The sequence below is a fragment of the Dipodomys spectabilis genome, unplaced genomic scaffold (assembly GCF_019054845.1).
Source record: "Dipodomys spectabilis isolate Male_0828 unplaced genomic scaffold, ASM1905484v1 ptg000317l, whole genome shotgun sequence".
Classification (NCBI taxonomy): Eukaryota; Metazoa; Chordata; class Mammalia; order Rodentia; family Heteromyidae; genus Dipodomys; species Dipodomys spectabilis.
This window is the reverse complement of record NW_024870994.1, coordinates 714175-728344: the sequence shown is the minus strand read 5'-3', so window position 1 is coordinate 728344 and position 14170 is coordinate 714175. Positions and strand designations below refer to the sequence as shown.

Below are 14170 nucleotides of genomic sequence, written 5' to 3'. Positions count from 1 at the left end.
CTCAGGGCTTGCACACTGTTCCTGAGCTTCTTTTGCTCAAACATAACACTCTACACTTGAGCCAGAGGTCCACTTCTGGCTTTTTCTATGTGGTACTGAGGAATCAAACCCAGGGCTTTATACATGCTAGGTAAGCACTCTACCACTAACATTCCCAGCCTCAAATTCTGTAATAGAAACTTTCCAAAACTTCTAACACTTGGAACAAAAACACCTATTTTAAATAAATTTAATAAAGCCTAATAATCCAATACAATAAAATAATTTAACTAGTCCCCTGGAGTTTATTATAATGGGATTTAAACTACACACTCAACATTCAATTAACCATAAGGCTTATCCTAATTGAGGATTACGCTGACTTCTGCAGTCCTCCTCCATCTAGCCATCCAGCACTCCAATTCAGCTGCCATAGCTACCAAAAGCAAAGCCCCAGGGAGCAGATTATCCATTACTCTGTAGTACCCAGGCCAATACTCCATTCTCACCATCATGTGGGTAATAAAGAGTTAAATTTAGAATTCTAATTAGAACGTGAGTTTTTATAACCTTCACTAACAGCTCTAACCAAGGAAGTTACCAAACAAAATTCACAGAATAGACAAAAAAAGTAGACAAAAATTTTATCAACAAAATTATCTCTATAGAACAGGAAACAAAAAAAAGCCCTATCTTAAATAGATCAATTTTTTTTAATTAATGGAGAAGAAAAAAGCATGACACAGCAGAGATGTTCTTAACCAAAAAATAAAAACAGGCCAGGAAATGGGAGGGAGCCAACCAGAAAAGACACTGGTCCATTTGCTCTCAGAAAATTCTTTTTAAATAAGCAAAACCTGCTCAGGACTTGGGGTTCATGCTTACAATACTAGCTACTCAGGAGGCTCAATCTGAGGGCCATGGTTCAAAGCCACCCCCAGCAAGAAAAGTCTGTGAGACTCTTTTTCTCCAATTAACCACCAAAGAGCCAGAAATGGAGCTATGGCTCAAATGATAAGAGTTTTCCCTTCAACAAGAAAGTTCAGGGAAGGCTGGGAATGTGGCTTAGTAGTAGAGTGCTTCCTGGATTCCATACCTCAGTAACACATAAACAGAAAAAGCCAGAAGTGGCCCTGTGGTTCAAGTGGTAGAGTGCTGACCTTAAGCAAAAGAAGTTCAGGTCCTGAGTTCAAGCCCTAGGACTGGGGAAAAAAAAGAAAAAGAAAACAAGCTAGAGGAAAGCACCCAGGACCTGAGTTCAAGCCCTAGGACCAAAACACACACACACACACACACACACACACACACACACACACACACACACACACACACACACGTGCCCAGGTGCGGACACACACATGCACACACAAGCAAAACCTGTTTGCCAGTCAGATCCAACTCCCTTCCTGTCCTCCAGGCCACAAAGTTTACTACATAGATAGTTAAATAAACTTTTATTACTGTCCCCACTATAAATTCACCTAGACAGCAATATCCACCAAACAAGATTAACCCTGACAAAATTGGGAACTGACAGTATGTAGTCTAAGGTTATCTCGTTAGTGACTAAACTGGCTGGCCTCCTAATCTCTCCAGGTCTTCTGTTCTAGTCATGCTGTGTGTATCCCAACCACTTTCCTGTTCATTTGACAACTTTCTACAAGAAGGTTGGAAAAGGCAGGGATGTAGCAAAGCGTTTGCCTAGCAAGTGCAACATCCTGGATTGGATCCCCAGTATCAAAAAAGAAAAGACAAAAAAAAAAGTGGAAAAAAAAAAGGTTGGAAAAGCATTTAAACTCAAGTCAATTTGAGTGGCATATGCTACGTCTGGAAGGTTAAGCTGTGGATAACTTAAAATAATCTCATAGAAACCTCTCAAAAACTATGAACCAAATTTATTTACCTAACAAATTAACTGGTGGATGAAGCCCGGCGCTGGTGGCTCAGGCCTGTAATCCTAGCTACTCAGGAGGGTGAGATCTGAGGATCATAGTTCAAATTCAGCCCAGGCAGGAAAAGTTTGTGAGACTCTTATCTCCAATTAACCACCAGAAAACCAGAAATAGCACTGTGGCTCAAGTGGTAGGGCACTAGACTTGAGCTAAAGAGCTGAGGGACAGCGCCCACGCCCAAAGTTCAAGCCCCACAACCAACAACAACAACAAAAACAAAAAACTAGTGGATGTGCCTAACTCCAAGAGCCACTCCTCCCTCCTTAAATCTATTTTGTAATTCCCTCCCCAATCAAAAAACGCTCATAAAAATGAGACAATGCCAACATTTTACTGTAACACTTAGTCCCCAAACTATCCCTGGAATCTAAATGTACAGTCAGCCTTTTCCTTTCAATTTACACAACTATGAAAAAGAAGAAAAAAGCTAATATGAAAGTTCAGTGCTAACTTTCTGCTTCTAGAGCTTTAGCTACTCAATAATGGGGGGTGGGGTGCAAGAAAAAGACTATACCATTCAGTACAGTAAATTCAAACCAAACTGGTATGACTAATCTCTAGTTCAGTTCAATGTATGAGAAACTAGAATATTTTTTTAAATCATGATAGACAACTAGTTTTTCTAGTAGCAGAAAAGCACTGACAGTAACTGTATTAAATTGTGGCAAATTTGCTACATAGGCAAGTAGCTACTAGAGGCCATACTTATCTTAAATTTGCAACAAATTAAAAGTTTTCATGGGGCTGGGAATGTGGCTTAGGGGTAGAGTGCTTGCCAAGCATTCATAAAGCCCTGCCTGGGTTCGATTCCTCAGTACAACATAAACAGAAGAAAAGCCAGAAGTGGTGCTGTGGCTCAAGTGGTACAGTGCTAGCCTTGAGCAAAAGAAGCTCAGGGACAGTGTGCAGGCCCTGAATTCAAGCCCCAGAACTGACAGCAAAAAAAAAAATCAAAAAGTATTCTACATCCTCTGGCCAAGATTTGAAATTATACAGCCTAAAAAAAGAAAAAAGAAAAAAGAAACCCTAAAGCCATTTATGTAATAATCAATTTAGGAACAGGGCAATCGTGGGCTTTTTATCCCTAGTGTCCAGGCTACAAAATATTAGAAAATTCCCAAAAGTATGGTAGTTTTGGGCTTAAAAGGAACTATTCTAGACTTACACAGGTAATATATATAAAACCTAAATCTTTTTTAAGAATTATTAAATAAATTATTTTTCTTTAGAGTGATGGCCCTGACATAGTGAGGCTTTCTCAAAGTACTAGTCAACAAGATTTTAGCTGACTTACATTTATATAGCTCAGTGATTAAAATGCTTGCTTGTCATGCATGAGACCCTTAGTTAGATCCCAGCACCGCCACCCTCCCCCCCCCAAGGCATTAGTAAGCAGTCATTCCAAGAACATTTTTTAATACATTTCCCAGGGTCTGGGGTCCAATACAATATGTACGCTCCTTTACTTAGGGGGGGAGGGGCACAATAAAATTTTCACACAAAGGGAAATGCACAAACTACTTTCAAAATACAGTGAAACTGGAGGTGTGGGGGACTCAAGTGTACAGCCCATATTAGTTAGATTCAACCCCCAGCACTCAAAATATATTCAGACAGAAAAATATCTCTAATCCCTAATAGTCTAACAGCAATGCTACTGAAGTGGTTTAGTGATCTGTTTTAAGTAAATTTTTTAAACCATTCTAGCCACCACACCCATAATCCCAGCACTTGGGAGGCTGACCTAAGATCTCCAGTTCAATCAAGGCCAGCCTGAGCTACAAATCGAGACTCTTCCTGTCTAGTTTCTAAAAATTCTAAAACTTACTTTGTAAATCTTGTTTATGATGATGAATGTTGTATTTTCAAAGCCTCTGTAGTTAAAGGAGATTTTCTGATAGAAACATTTCCTACAACTGCGGTAGAAACACGCAGCCTGCACTCAGTCCACAAATCCCATCTACTACACGCCCATAGCTGGCATTTGACGCTTTCTTTTTTAGTGGTGATTGGACAATTAAGTCATTTCTACCAATATCTAACATACCCTGCAATTTAGGATCACTGGCAATTTAGATTACTGTGTATTTACATTTAAAACCCAAAGCATCCTCTAGTGACAGGAGCTATGGTGTTCAATATCATTTTACGTTTTACAAACAGAGGCTTCATCTTACATGCATGCAATGAACCCCGCAGGGCTCTTCTCCCTGAAGCCTGGTAATAGTTATTTCTTCACGAGTGTTAGTGCCTAAACCAAAAATCGCAGCTAAGTTCCAAAGGGTCTTTCTAAGAGTATCAGTATTCTTTTTTTAAGACAGAAAAAAAAAAAAACCAACCCAACGGTATTTCCACCACATCTCCTCCCCTTTTTTTGTCCATTTTCTCTCCCAACAGGGGTGTGTTTCCAAAGAAAATATTAAAACAATTAGAATGAAAGTCGGAGATACTCTACAAGATACTAACCGTCATCGCCCCAATGGGGAAACTGGAGGGTGTGGATTCATTTTTGAGTGCTTTTATACCTTTTCAATTGGGCATCCAATACGGAAGAATCATGTCTTAAGGAACAAACAGTTCACCAATCGCCAGTGGCTCATGCCTGTAATCTAGCTACTCAGGAGGCTGAAATCTGAGGATCCTTCAGCCTGGTTAAGAAAGTCCATGAGACTGTGGTCTCTAATCACCGAAGAGCCAGAAGTGGAGATATATGGCTCAGGTGGTAGAGTAGCAGCCTTGAGCGGAAAAAGAAAAAGGACGGCACGCAGGCTCTGAGTTCAAGCCCAGTACAGGTATAAGAATAGATTTTAAGGGGGGGGGGGGGGGGAGGTGGAGAAGGACGGTTCCCGAACATACCGGTTTCCACGAACATTTTCGTGCAAACAGCAGTCACTGAGGATCTATGATTTTCCATCATCTCTCAAACAACCTGCCGCTACGCGGCAGCTAGAGCAAGATGAGGGAGACGGAATAACGCTACTAACTCACTACCGCTCCACTCGGCTCGCTCTCTCCACTCCTCTCCACGCGGGAGCGACACAGCTCGCCCCTCGCCTTCCCGGTTTCTTCACCCTTAATCACAAAAACAGGTTGCCTTTGAAGCGCTGCTCTGAAACTACTAAAAGGAACTCTTTGCATGGGGGGGGGGGGGGAGGGAGGAGGAAAGAGAAAAAAAAGAAGTTTCGTCTCGGGGAGAAGCGCGTCCCCCTTCCCAGCGCTGCACCCGTGAACCCGGGGCTCGGGAGGGTTCGCCGGGCTCCGCCCCGCGAACTGCTCTCTGGCTGAACTTTCCGGCCCCAGATGCCCTCGAGCTGCCCGCGCCCCGCACGGACCCCGGGGCTGCGGTCCCCGCCGGCGGGCGCCTCTGGATCCGATCTACTGGCGGTAGACGGGCGACCGGACGGAGGAAGAGAAGCGCCGGTGGTGGTGGGAACGGGGCACCCCGAAACTTCCAGACCCGTGGGCTCCCCGACCAATCGACCCCCTTTTCACCGACAAGACGAACTGCCCAGCGCCTCCGGGACCCGACACGCGAATCCTGCAGGAAACCCGGGTCCGGGCTGTTTGTTGGTTAAATGCCCCAGTGCGGGAGGGAAGAAAGCCACAAACGCCAGCCTGGTGCCAGCGCGGCCCCGAGGCCGGGCGGGGGTCCCCGAGGCCGGGCGGGGGGCTCCGCCGCACGCCCATGCCCTTCCGGGTAACCCCGGGGCCGAGCGCGGCCGGGGGAGACACAACTTCGGGGGCCGCAGGGGGAGGTGGGGGCCCCGGGGCACCCCGAACTCCCGGGCAACCCCTGCTATCCGGGACTCGGCTCGAGCCCCCAAGCCCGCCGCCGCCCCGCCTGGGCTCCTCTCCCCGCCCGCGGGCTGCCCGGGGACGGAAGAGAAGCGGTGGCCCCGACACCCCAAACTCCATCCCGGCGCCGCCCGCCCTCCCGGCGCGCCCCTCAGCGCCTCGCGGGAGCCGCCGCCGCCGCCGCTCGCGGCGGGCAGCCCGGGCGCCGCGCCCTCTCCCCGCCGTCTCGCCTTGCACCCCACCCCTCGCTCGCCGTCGCCGCCGCCTCCTCCTTTATCTCCACTCACCGCCAGCCGCCATTTTCCTCGCAGCTCAGCTTTAAATCGGAAACTCGCCGCTCTGCCCGCAGCCGCCACCGCCGCCGCTGACTACGCCGCGGCCGCCGCCGGCGCTGTGAGGGGGCTGAGGCGGCAGCCGCCAGAGGCGAGGCGCGGGGACCGCTGGGATTTGTAGTCCTCGGGCCACGCCCAGCACTACCGGTCCCAGGGGCCCGTGCGCGGCTGGCCCTGGGTCTCAGCGCCCCCGCCCCACTGGCAGCCGAGGCCGAGGGCGTGGCCACGCGGGACCCGCCTCGCCCCCGGGCATCCGCGGCCCCGGGCAGGCCCGCAGAGGCGGGGTGCCGTCTCCGCCCGTGCTCGCCTCCATCTAGAAATATCTAAGGGAGCATTTATTGTACGCCCGGGACGGACCCTCCAAACCTGCCTCCTTTCAGGGACCAAGATCGCCCCGAGTCTTCGGAGGAGCCCCGAGGCTCTTCACGAGGCACTAAGTCAGCGGGTGGAAGGTTACCCGGCCATGGAATATTCAGGTTTCTCCCGGTGTTTATGATGTGCTGCCGGGAATCGCATGCTTTACCAGGGAGAGAGCTGGCAGACGCGACGTGAACCGAGTCGAGTGAGCGATCGACTTGGTGTCACCCCCCTCTTCGTGGGTCAAACTGTCATTACATGTCTGCTGATGTGATGCAATGCGGAAAGCACATCGCTACCTCCGCCACCTCTGCTGTGCGCTGGCCAAAAATAAATAAATACATAAAAATAGCTAACCCAAGTCCAGCCGTGACAAAAAATAACCAGACCAACCCAGGAAGTGAGACTTCTCCCAGCAACTAGCCTGGACTCAGAAATAGCAGCGCACAGAAGAGGTGAAAACCAAGTGAAATACGGAGGTCTGGTTGAGGATATATTTTTTTTCCTTTTTTGTCCCCGTTTTTTCCTTTGGTTAGTTGGATTCAGGTGTGTAGGGGGAAGAGGGGGGGTGGCGCTTTAACTCAAGGCCTCTTGTTCACTCTCCTTTTTGTTCCTGGTAGCACTCTACAACTTGAGCCACACCTCCACTTCTGATTTTTTTTTTTTTACTAGTTAATTAGGTATAAGTCTCTGGGATTTGTCTGTCCTGGCTGGCTCAGAACCTTGACCTTCAGATCTCAGCCTCTTAGGTAGAGCTAGGATGAGTAGGAGGAACTCAAGGAGTAAATTTTAAGTGGAGTATATTAGATAATAATATTGAACCAGCAGGCAAAGCCTTCTGTGTGAGTAAAATAAAAGAATCTGGGGGCTGGTAATGTAGCTGGTAGTGGTAGAGTGCTTGCCTAGCATGCATGAAGCCCTGGGTTCAATTCCTTAGTACCACAAATACAGAGAATGTCAGAAGTGATGCCATGGCTCAAGTGATAGAGTGCTAGCCTTGAGCAAAAGAAGCTCAGGGACAATGCCCAAGCCGTGAGTTCAAGCCCCAGGACTGGCAAAAAAAAAAAAAAAGACTGAAAGAATTTTTTTAGGGGTGGGGGTCAGTCAGGGGGCCTGAACTCTGGGCCTGGGTGCTGTCCCTCAGCTCTTCAGCTCAGCTCAAGGCTATTACTCTACCACTTTAAACACAGCATCACTTCTGGTTTTCTGGTGGTTAACTGGAGATAAGCGTCAGGACTGGGATGGGAAGATGGCTCAGTGGTAGAGTGCTTGCCTTGCATGCCTGAGGCCCTGGGTTTGATTCCTCAGCACCACATATGCAAAAAGAAAAAAGCCAGAAGTGACGTCTGTGGCTCAAGTGGTAGAGTGCTAGCCTTGAGCTGAAGAGCTGAGGGACAGTGCCCAGGCCCAGAGTTCAGGCCCCATGATTGGACCCTCCCCCCCCCAAAAAAAAGAGTCACGGACTTTCATGCCCCAGCTGGCTTTGAACCGAAATCCTCAGATCTCAGCCTCCTGAGTAGCTAGGATGACAGATATTAGCCACCAGCGCCTGGCTGAAAGAAATTTTTAAAATATGATACTAGCCAGAAATCATAGAAACCTTGTACTTTCTAGGCCATTTTTCAAATTCTTTACATCTTTTATTCACAACAGCATAGGTACCGGGGCTTCTGTTGTGCCTTTTACAAAGGAGTAAATGAGAGCATTCCATGGTGTGTTCCTCAAGGGCCAGCTTCAGCCTACTGTCTTTCTGTTAACTGAGAGCTTCATGGCCACCAAATGGCTGCTGCAGCTGAAACATTACATCACAATCCAGTCCAAATGCAGGCGGCAGAAGAATGAATGGTTACAGAAAGTTATTTTATCTTCCCCAAACCATTTTTCAGATGTAAAACCCTTTCCAGAAGTATCCTCTTCCCTGCTCCAACACATGTCCCTACCTCTCATTACAGGAGGAACTGGGCCACATGACCATCTCTAGGTGCAAGGGAACATGGCGGGTATAAAGGCATGCTGGCTCAGCCTTGGACTTTATATGAACAGTGAATGCCTCTCAGGTGTCTCATCTAGCCTGAGGGCCCTGCTACAGTCTCTGCTGTTCTCACAGCCCCCTGCATTATGCCTTGAGGTTTGAACTGAAAGCTGTGTGTGCCAGGCTGTTCTACCAATGAGCTACATCCCCAGACCTTCCTTTTCTGAGTCAGAGTCTTGCTATATAGCTCAGGCTGACCTCAGACTCCATCCTCTTCTGCCTCAGTCTCCTGAGAACTGATATTACATGCATCCTGTGTACCATGCATGGCTTCATTATTATGTGACAGCACAAAGTAGCAGTTAAGAGTGTATGATTGGGGCTTGGAAGGTGGCTCAGTGGTAGAGTGCTTGCCTTGCATGCATGAGGCCCTGGGTTTGATTCCTTAAGACCACTAAAGCAGAAAAAAACAGAAGTGGCACTGTGGCTCAAGTCGTAGAGCACTAGCCTTGAGCTGAAGGGCTGAGGGACAGTGCCCAGGCCCAGAGTTCAGGCCCCATGACTGACAAAAACAAAAACAAACCAACAAACAAAAAGAGCATATGCTATGCTAGGTGCTGGTGGTTCATGCCTATAATCCTGGCTATTCAGGAAGCTGAGATTTGATTATCACAGTTATTTTTGTTTTTATTTTTTTGCCAGTCCTGGGGCTTGAACTCGGGGCCTGGGCACTGTCCCTGAGCTTCTTTTGCTCAAGGCTAGATCAAGGCTAGCAGCAGCACTATGTCCAGCTTTTTCTGTGTAGGTGGTACTGAGGAATTGAACCAGGGCTTCATGCATGCTAGTCAAGCACTCTACCACTGAGCGACATTCCCACCATGATGATTATATTTTGAAGCTAGCCCAGGAAGAGTCCATGAAACTCTTATCTCCAATTAACCATAATTTTAAAAAAAGGCAGAAGTGAAGCTACAGCTCAAGTGATAGAGGACCAGCCTTAAGCTAAGAGTCACTATCCAGGTCCTGAGTTCAAGCCCCCATCCACATAGACACACACGCACACATGCGCACACATGCACATACTTGTAAGCTTTGCCAAGTGAGGTGGTTCTTGCCTGGAACCCCAGCTACTTGGAGAGAAAAAGGGAGATCAGGAAGATCTCAATGCCAGACCAGGTAAAAACTTAACAAGACCCTGTCTTAATCAAGAAACTGGGCATAGCAGTATTTATCTATGGTGCCTAGAAGAATTCAGAAAATAGCTCAAAAGCAAGAAAGGGCTGAGGACATGAATTAAATTGTAGAAAACCTGCCTAACGTGCCTGAGGCCCTAAGTTCAATCCCCACAATGCAAAAAAAAAAGACAAGCATACGACTTGGGTGCTTTACCTGCTAAGCCTGTTCTGCTACTTACAAAGCTGTGTGATAATCGCTAGTTTTGTGAACTTTCTGTGCCTCCATCTTCTAAAATAAAAACAGCAATAAAACCAGCAACAGCAGCACCCTCTGAATCATGGGGGTATCACGAGGACTGAGTAAAACCAGTCCTGAAAACCTGAGGAACCCTGTCCAGGGCTCAGAGCCTACTCTACAATGTTCATAGTGACAACATACAGCAGATCCAAACATGGGACATACCGGGGTTAATCAGGAAGAGGCAGAGTCTGTGTGCTCTTTCCTCCTATTTTTTGCCTTAACATGGTTCTTTCAGTCTGAAGTTTCCCTGCAAAGTAGAAATTGGACACTGCAAACGCCTGTGACCTGTGGCCATTAGTAATGGATACCTAATCTGAAGGTAAGACACCACACTCAGGCTCTGTCCAGGCTTCTCCTGACAGACAGGTAGACAGACAGACAGACAGACAGACAGATAGACAGGCAGGCAAGCAGACAGACAGACAGGTAGCAGGCAGAAGGATGGGATTGGGGGGAATACTTTTTTTATTTGTTGTCTTGCTTAAAAGGAAGACATCTCTGAGAAGAATCCTATTAACAGCTCATCTTTCAGCCTTTCTGACCTAGAGTAACCTTGTTCGTGCCTCTTTCATTCAACCCAGATGAGGGTTGGGCCAACCTGGGATTTTTTGTGTATGCCAGGGATCTCCCAGAGCCAACTGGAATTGGCCCTTGTGTTGGCTGCAGGGGAATTGTCCTGCCCTATGACCTATAAGTGTCTCTCCATGGATGGAAGAATTTGAAGCCCAACTCCTTGCTAGTTGATTGGTTTATTTGCTATGAGTGTATGTGTGTGAATGTGTGTGGGGGGGCCTTGAACCCAGGACCTGGGCATCGTCCCTTTGCTTTTTCCACTCAAGGCTGGTGCTCTACCACTTGAACCATAGCTCCACTTCTGACTCTTTGGTGATTAGAAATTACAGTCTTGTGCTGAGAAGGTGGCTCAGTGGTACAGTGCTTGCCTTGCATGCATAAAGCCCTGGATTCGATTCCTCAGCATGACATACACAGAAAAAGTCGGAAGTGGTACTAGCTTTGAGCAAAAGAAGCTCAGGGACAGTGCCCATGCCCTGAATTCAAGCCCCAGGACTGGCAGAGAGAGAGAGAAATTACAGTCTCATGGACTTCCCTGACCCTGCTGGCTTCAACACAGTATCCTCAGATCTCAGCCTACTGAGTAGCTGGGATTACAGGTATGAGCACCAGTGCCCAGTTTGTTTTCTGAGACATTCAATGTACTAATGGGGGAGGGGAATTAGCTTACTATCAAATGTATTAAAAAAAAAAAAAGTACCCATTGTGAAGCCAAGCGCCGGTGGCTCATGCCTGTAATCCTAGCTACTCAGGAGGCTGAGATCTGTGGATCGAGGTCCAAAGCCAGCCTGAGCCGTGAGACTCTTATCTCCAGTAAACCACTCAGAAAACCGGAATTGGCACTGTGGATCAAGTGGTAGAGCACTTGCCTTGAGCTGAGGGACAACACCCAGGCCCCGAATTCAAGAGTACCCATTGTGGGATGACTCAAATAAAAAGTGTTGGCACAGGCTGAGAATGTGGCTTAGCGGTAGAGTGCTTGCCTAGCATGCACGAGGCCCTGGGTTCAGTTCCTCAGTACCGCGTAAATGGGTAGGGGGAAAGTGGGGAAAAAAATCAGAACTTCCATACATTGTGGGTGAGACTGGAAAATAGCGCAGCCAGCTGGGAGAAGAGCTGGATGCAGAGATGCCTTAAGATCCAGGCAATTGTCCAGGAGGACTGAAGACCGCCTACACAAATACCAGCAGAAATGTTCACAGAATCATCATTCATAACAGCCCAGAAGTATTATCCCAATAAACCCCAACTGGTGAGCCATTGCACACAGTGGTTTACCTGTCCACACCATGGAATATTAGTTGGCCAGAAAAAGGAAAGAAATTCTGATGCACAGCATCACAATGCAAAGCATTATGCTAAGTAGAAGAAGCCAGACACACATTACATGACTTGATTTATACAAATAATCAGAATAGACAATTTGCTTGGGGCGGGGAGGCAGATTAGCCATAGAACCTGTATGAGTCCCTGAGTTCCCAGCACCAAAATTAAATACATAAATAAGAACCAGAAGCTGGGCGCCTATGGCTCACGCCTGTAATCCTAGCTACTTAGGAGGCTGAGATCTGAGGACAGTGATTCAAAGCTAGCACCGGCAGGAAAGTCCATGAGACTCTTATCTCCAATAAACCACCAGAAAACTGAAAGTGGAGCTGTGGCTCAAGTGGCAGAACTCTATCTTCAGGCTGAAGAGATCAGTGACAGCACCCAGGCCCAGAGTTCAAGCCTTAGGACTGACAACAAAACAAACAAGCAAAAAGAACCAGCATAAGAAATAGGCCAGGCGGGAATGTGGCTTAGTGCTAGAATGCTTGCGTAGCATGCATGAAACCCTGGGTTCAGTTCCTCAGTACCACATAAACAGAAAGGCCAGAAGTGGTGCTGTTGTTCAAGTAATAGAGTGCTATCCTTGAGCAAAAGAAGCTCAGGGACAGTGCCCAGGCCCTTAGTTCAAGCTCCAAGACTGGCAAAAAAAAAAAAAAGAAAAGAAAAGAAAAAAAAGAAAGCTAGAAATAGAAATAGAAATAGCCACCAAGCACTGGTGGCTCACATCTATAGTCCTAGCAACTCAGGAGGCTGAGATCTGAGGATCATGGTTTGAAGCCAGCTCAAGCAGAAAAGTACCAGGGACTTTTTTTTTTTGCCCATTCTAGGGCTTGAACTCAGGGCCTGGGTACTGTCCCTGAGCTTCTGTTTGCTCAAGGCTAGCACTCTACCACTTGAGGCACAATGCCACTTCCAGCCTTTTCTGTGTATGTGGTACTGAGGAACTGAACCTAGGTTTCATGCATGCGAGGCAAGCACTTTACCACTAAGCCACATTCCCAGCCCAAGACTCTGATCTCCAATAAACTATTCAAAAATGCTGGAAGTGGCTCTGTGGCCCAAGTGGCACAGTGCCAGCCTTGAGCACAAAGAGGCTCAGAGACAGAGCATAGGCCCTGAGTTCAAGCCCTAGGACTGGCAAAAAAAAAAAAAGACCAAAAAATAAGTTAGTGATGTATCAATTGCCAAATGGCAGGGGGGTGGGGGAGTTTACTGTTTGAGGTGGTGGAATGATCTTAACTTAACTAGTGAGGGTAATCCTGCCCCCTCAAAAAAACACTGAAGTGTATACTTTAAAAGGGTGGGTTTTACTGCATGGCATTGTAAATCTGTAATTCCAGCATTTAGGAAGCTGTAGCAGAATTGCAATTTCCAGGCCAGCCTGAGCCACAGAGGGAGGCCCTGCCTGTCAAAAAGAAAACAACAACAACAAATCTTAAAAAGGAGAGGAGGTTTATTTTGGGCCAGTTTCAGAGCCTTGTTGGTCACTTCCACCCTCTCCACCACTACCACCACCATTGCTTTGGGGCCTGTGGCCAGGCAGCATATCATGGAAAGAAGCATGTGGCAGAAGAAACTTCATCTCAGAGCAGGAAAAGCAACCACTCCTTGGATCCCCCCCCCCCCTTTTTGAGGACATGACCCTCCATGTGACCACTCTGAGGTCTCGCGCTCCTCCTCCCCCCAGCAACTTCCTACCATTAGGCCCCACCGGCCAGCTGGCAGACAACCAAGAATGTAGCATGTGGACACCTTTATTTTTTTCTCTTTTTGTTGGTCATCGGGCTTGAACTCTGGGCTTGGCACTGTACCTCAGCTCTTCAGCTCAAGGTGAGCACTCTACCACTTGAGTCACAGCGCTACTTTCAGTTTTCTGGTGGTTGATTGGAGATAAGAGTCTCACGGACTTTCCTGCCAGAGCTGGCTTTGAACCATGATCCTCAGATCTCAGCCTCCCGAGTAGCTAGGATTACAGGTGTGAGCCACCAGCACCTGGCAGTGGACATCTTTAAGATCTGAACTATAATAGACTTGAAACCCAAAAATGTTAAGGTTTAAAGGGGAGAAAAGGTTGTGGCTCAGTAGAGTACTTACCTACTGTGTATGGGTCCCTGGGTTCAACCTCAGCAGTATAAATACATAAATAATGTTAGGAACCCAAAAGGTATAGAGAGGTAAACAGTGAAACATCAATCTCTCCCCATACCATTCCACAGCCTTCTGTTTCCAGGGAAACCACTGTCACCATCTCACTACACAAGCGTGTATGTGTGAGTGTGTGTGTGTGTGTGTGTGTGTGTGTGTGTGTATGTGTGTGTGTGTGCATGTGCATGTGCGTGGGTGGCTTCTTAGGCAAACAAGAGTATATATAATGTTATATATATTTTTTTCTCCTGACTTAATAA

General features: G+C 47.3%; 2 protein-coding genes across 7 annotated transcripts in view; one reads left to right on the top strand and one right to left on the bottom strand.

Moving 5' to 3' along the window:
* Window positions 1-6108, bottom strand: part of Ncoa3 (nuclear receptor coactivator 3) — a 96497-nt gene extending 90389 nt beyond the window's left edge. For all 6 annotated transcript variants that reach the window (XM_042702172.1, XM_042702175.1, XM_042702174.1 and 3 more), the window contains exon 1: window positions 6014-6108. The gene's annotated coding sequence lies outside the window, so the exon portion shown is untranslated. The remainder of the gene's footprint in view (window positions 1-6013) is intronic.
* Window positions 5232-6179, top strand: LOC122127902 (collagen alpha-1(I) chain-like). The gene has a single exon (XM_042702197.1). The coding sequence runs from the start codon at window positions 5232-5234 to the stop codon at window positions 6177-6179; it is 948 nt and encodes a 315-aa protein (XP_042558131.1).
* Window positions 6180-14170: the final 7991 nt, after the last annotated feature.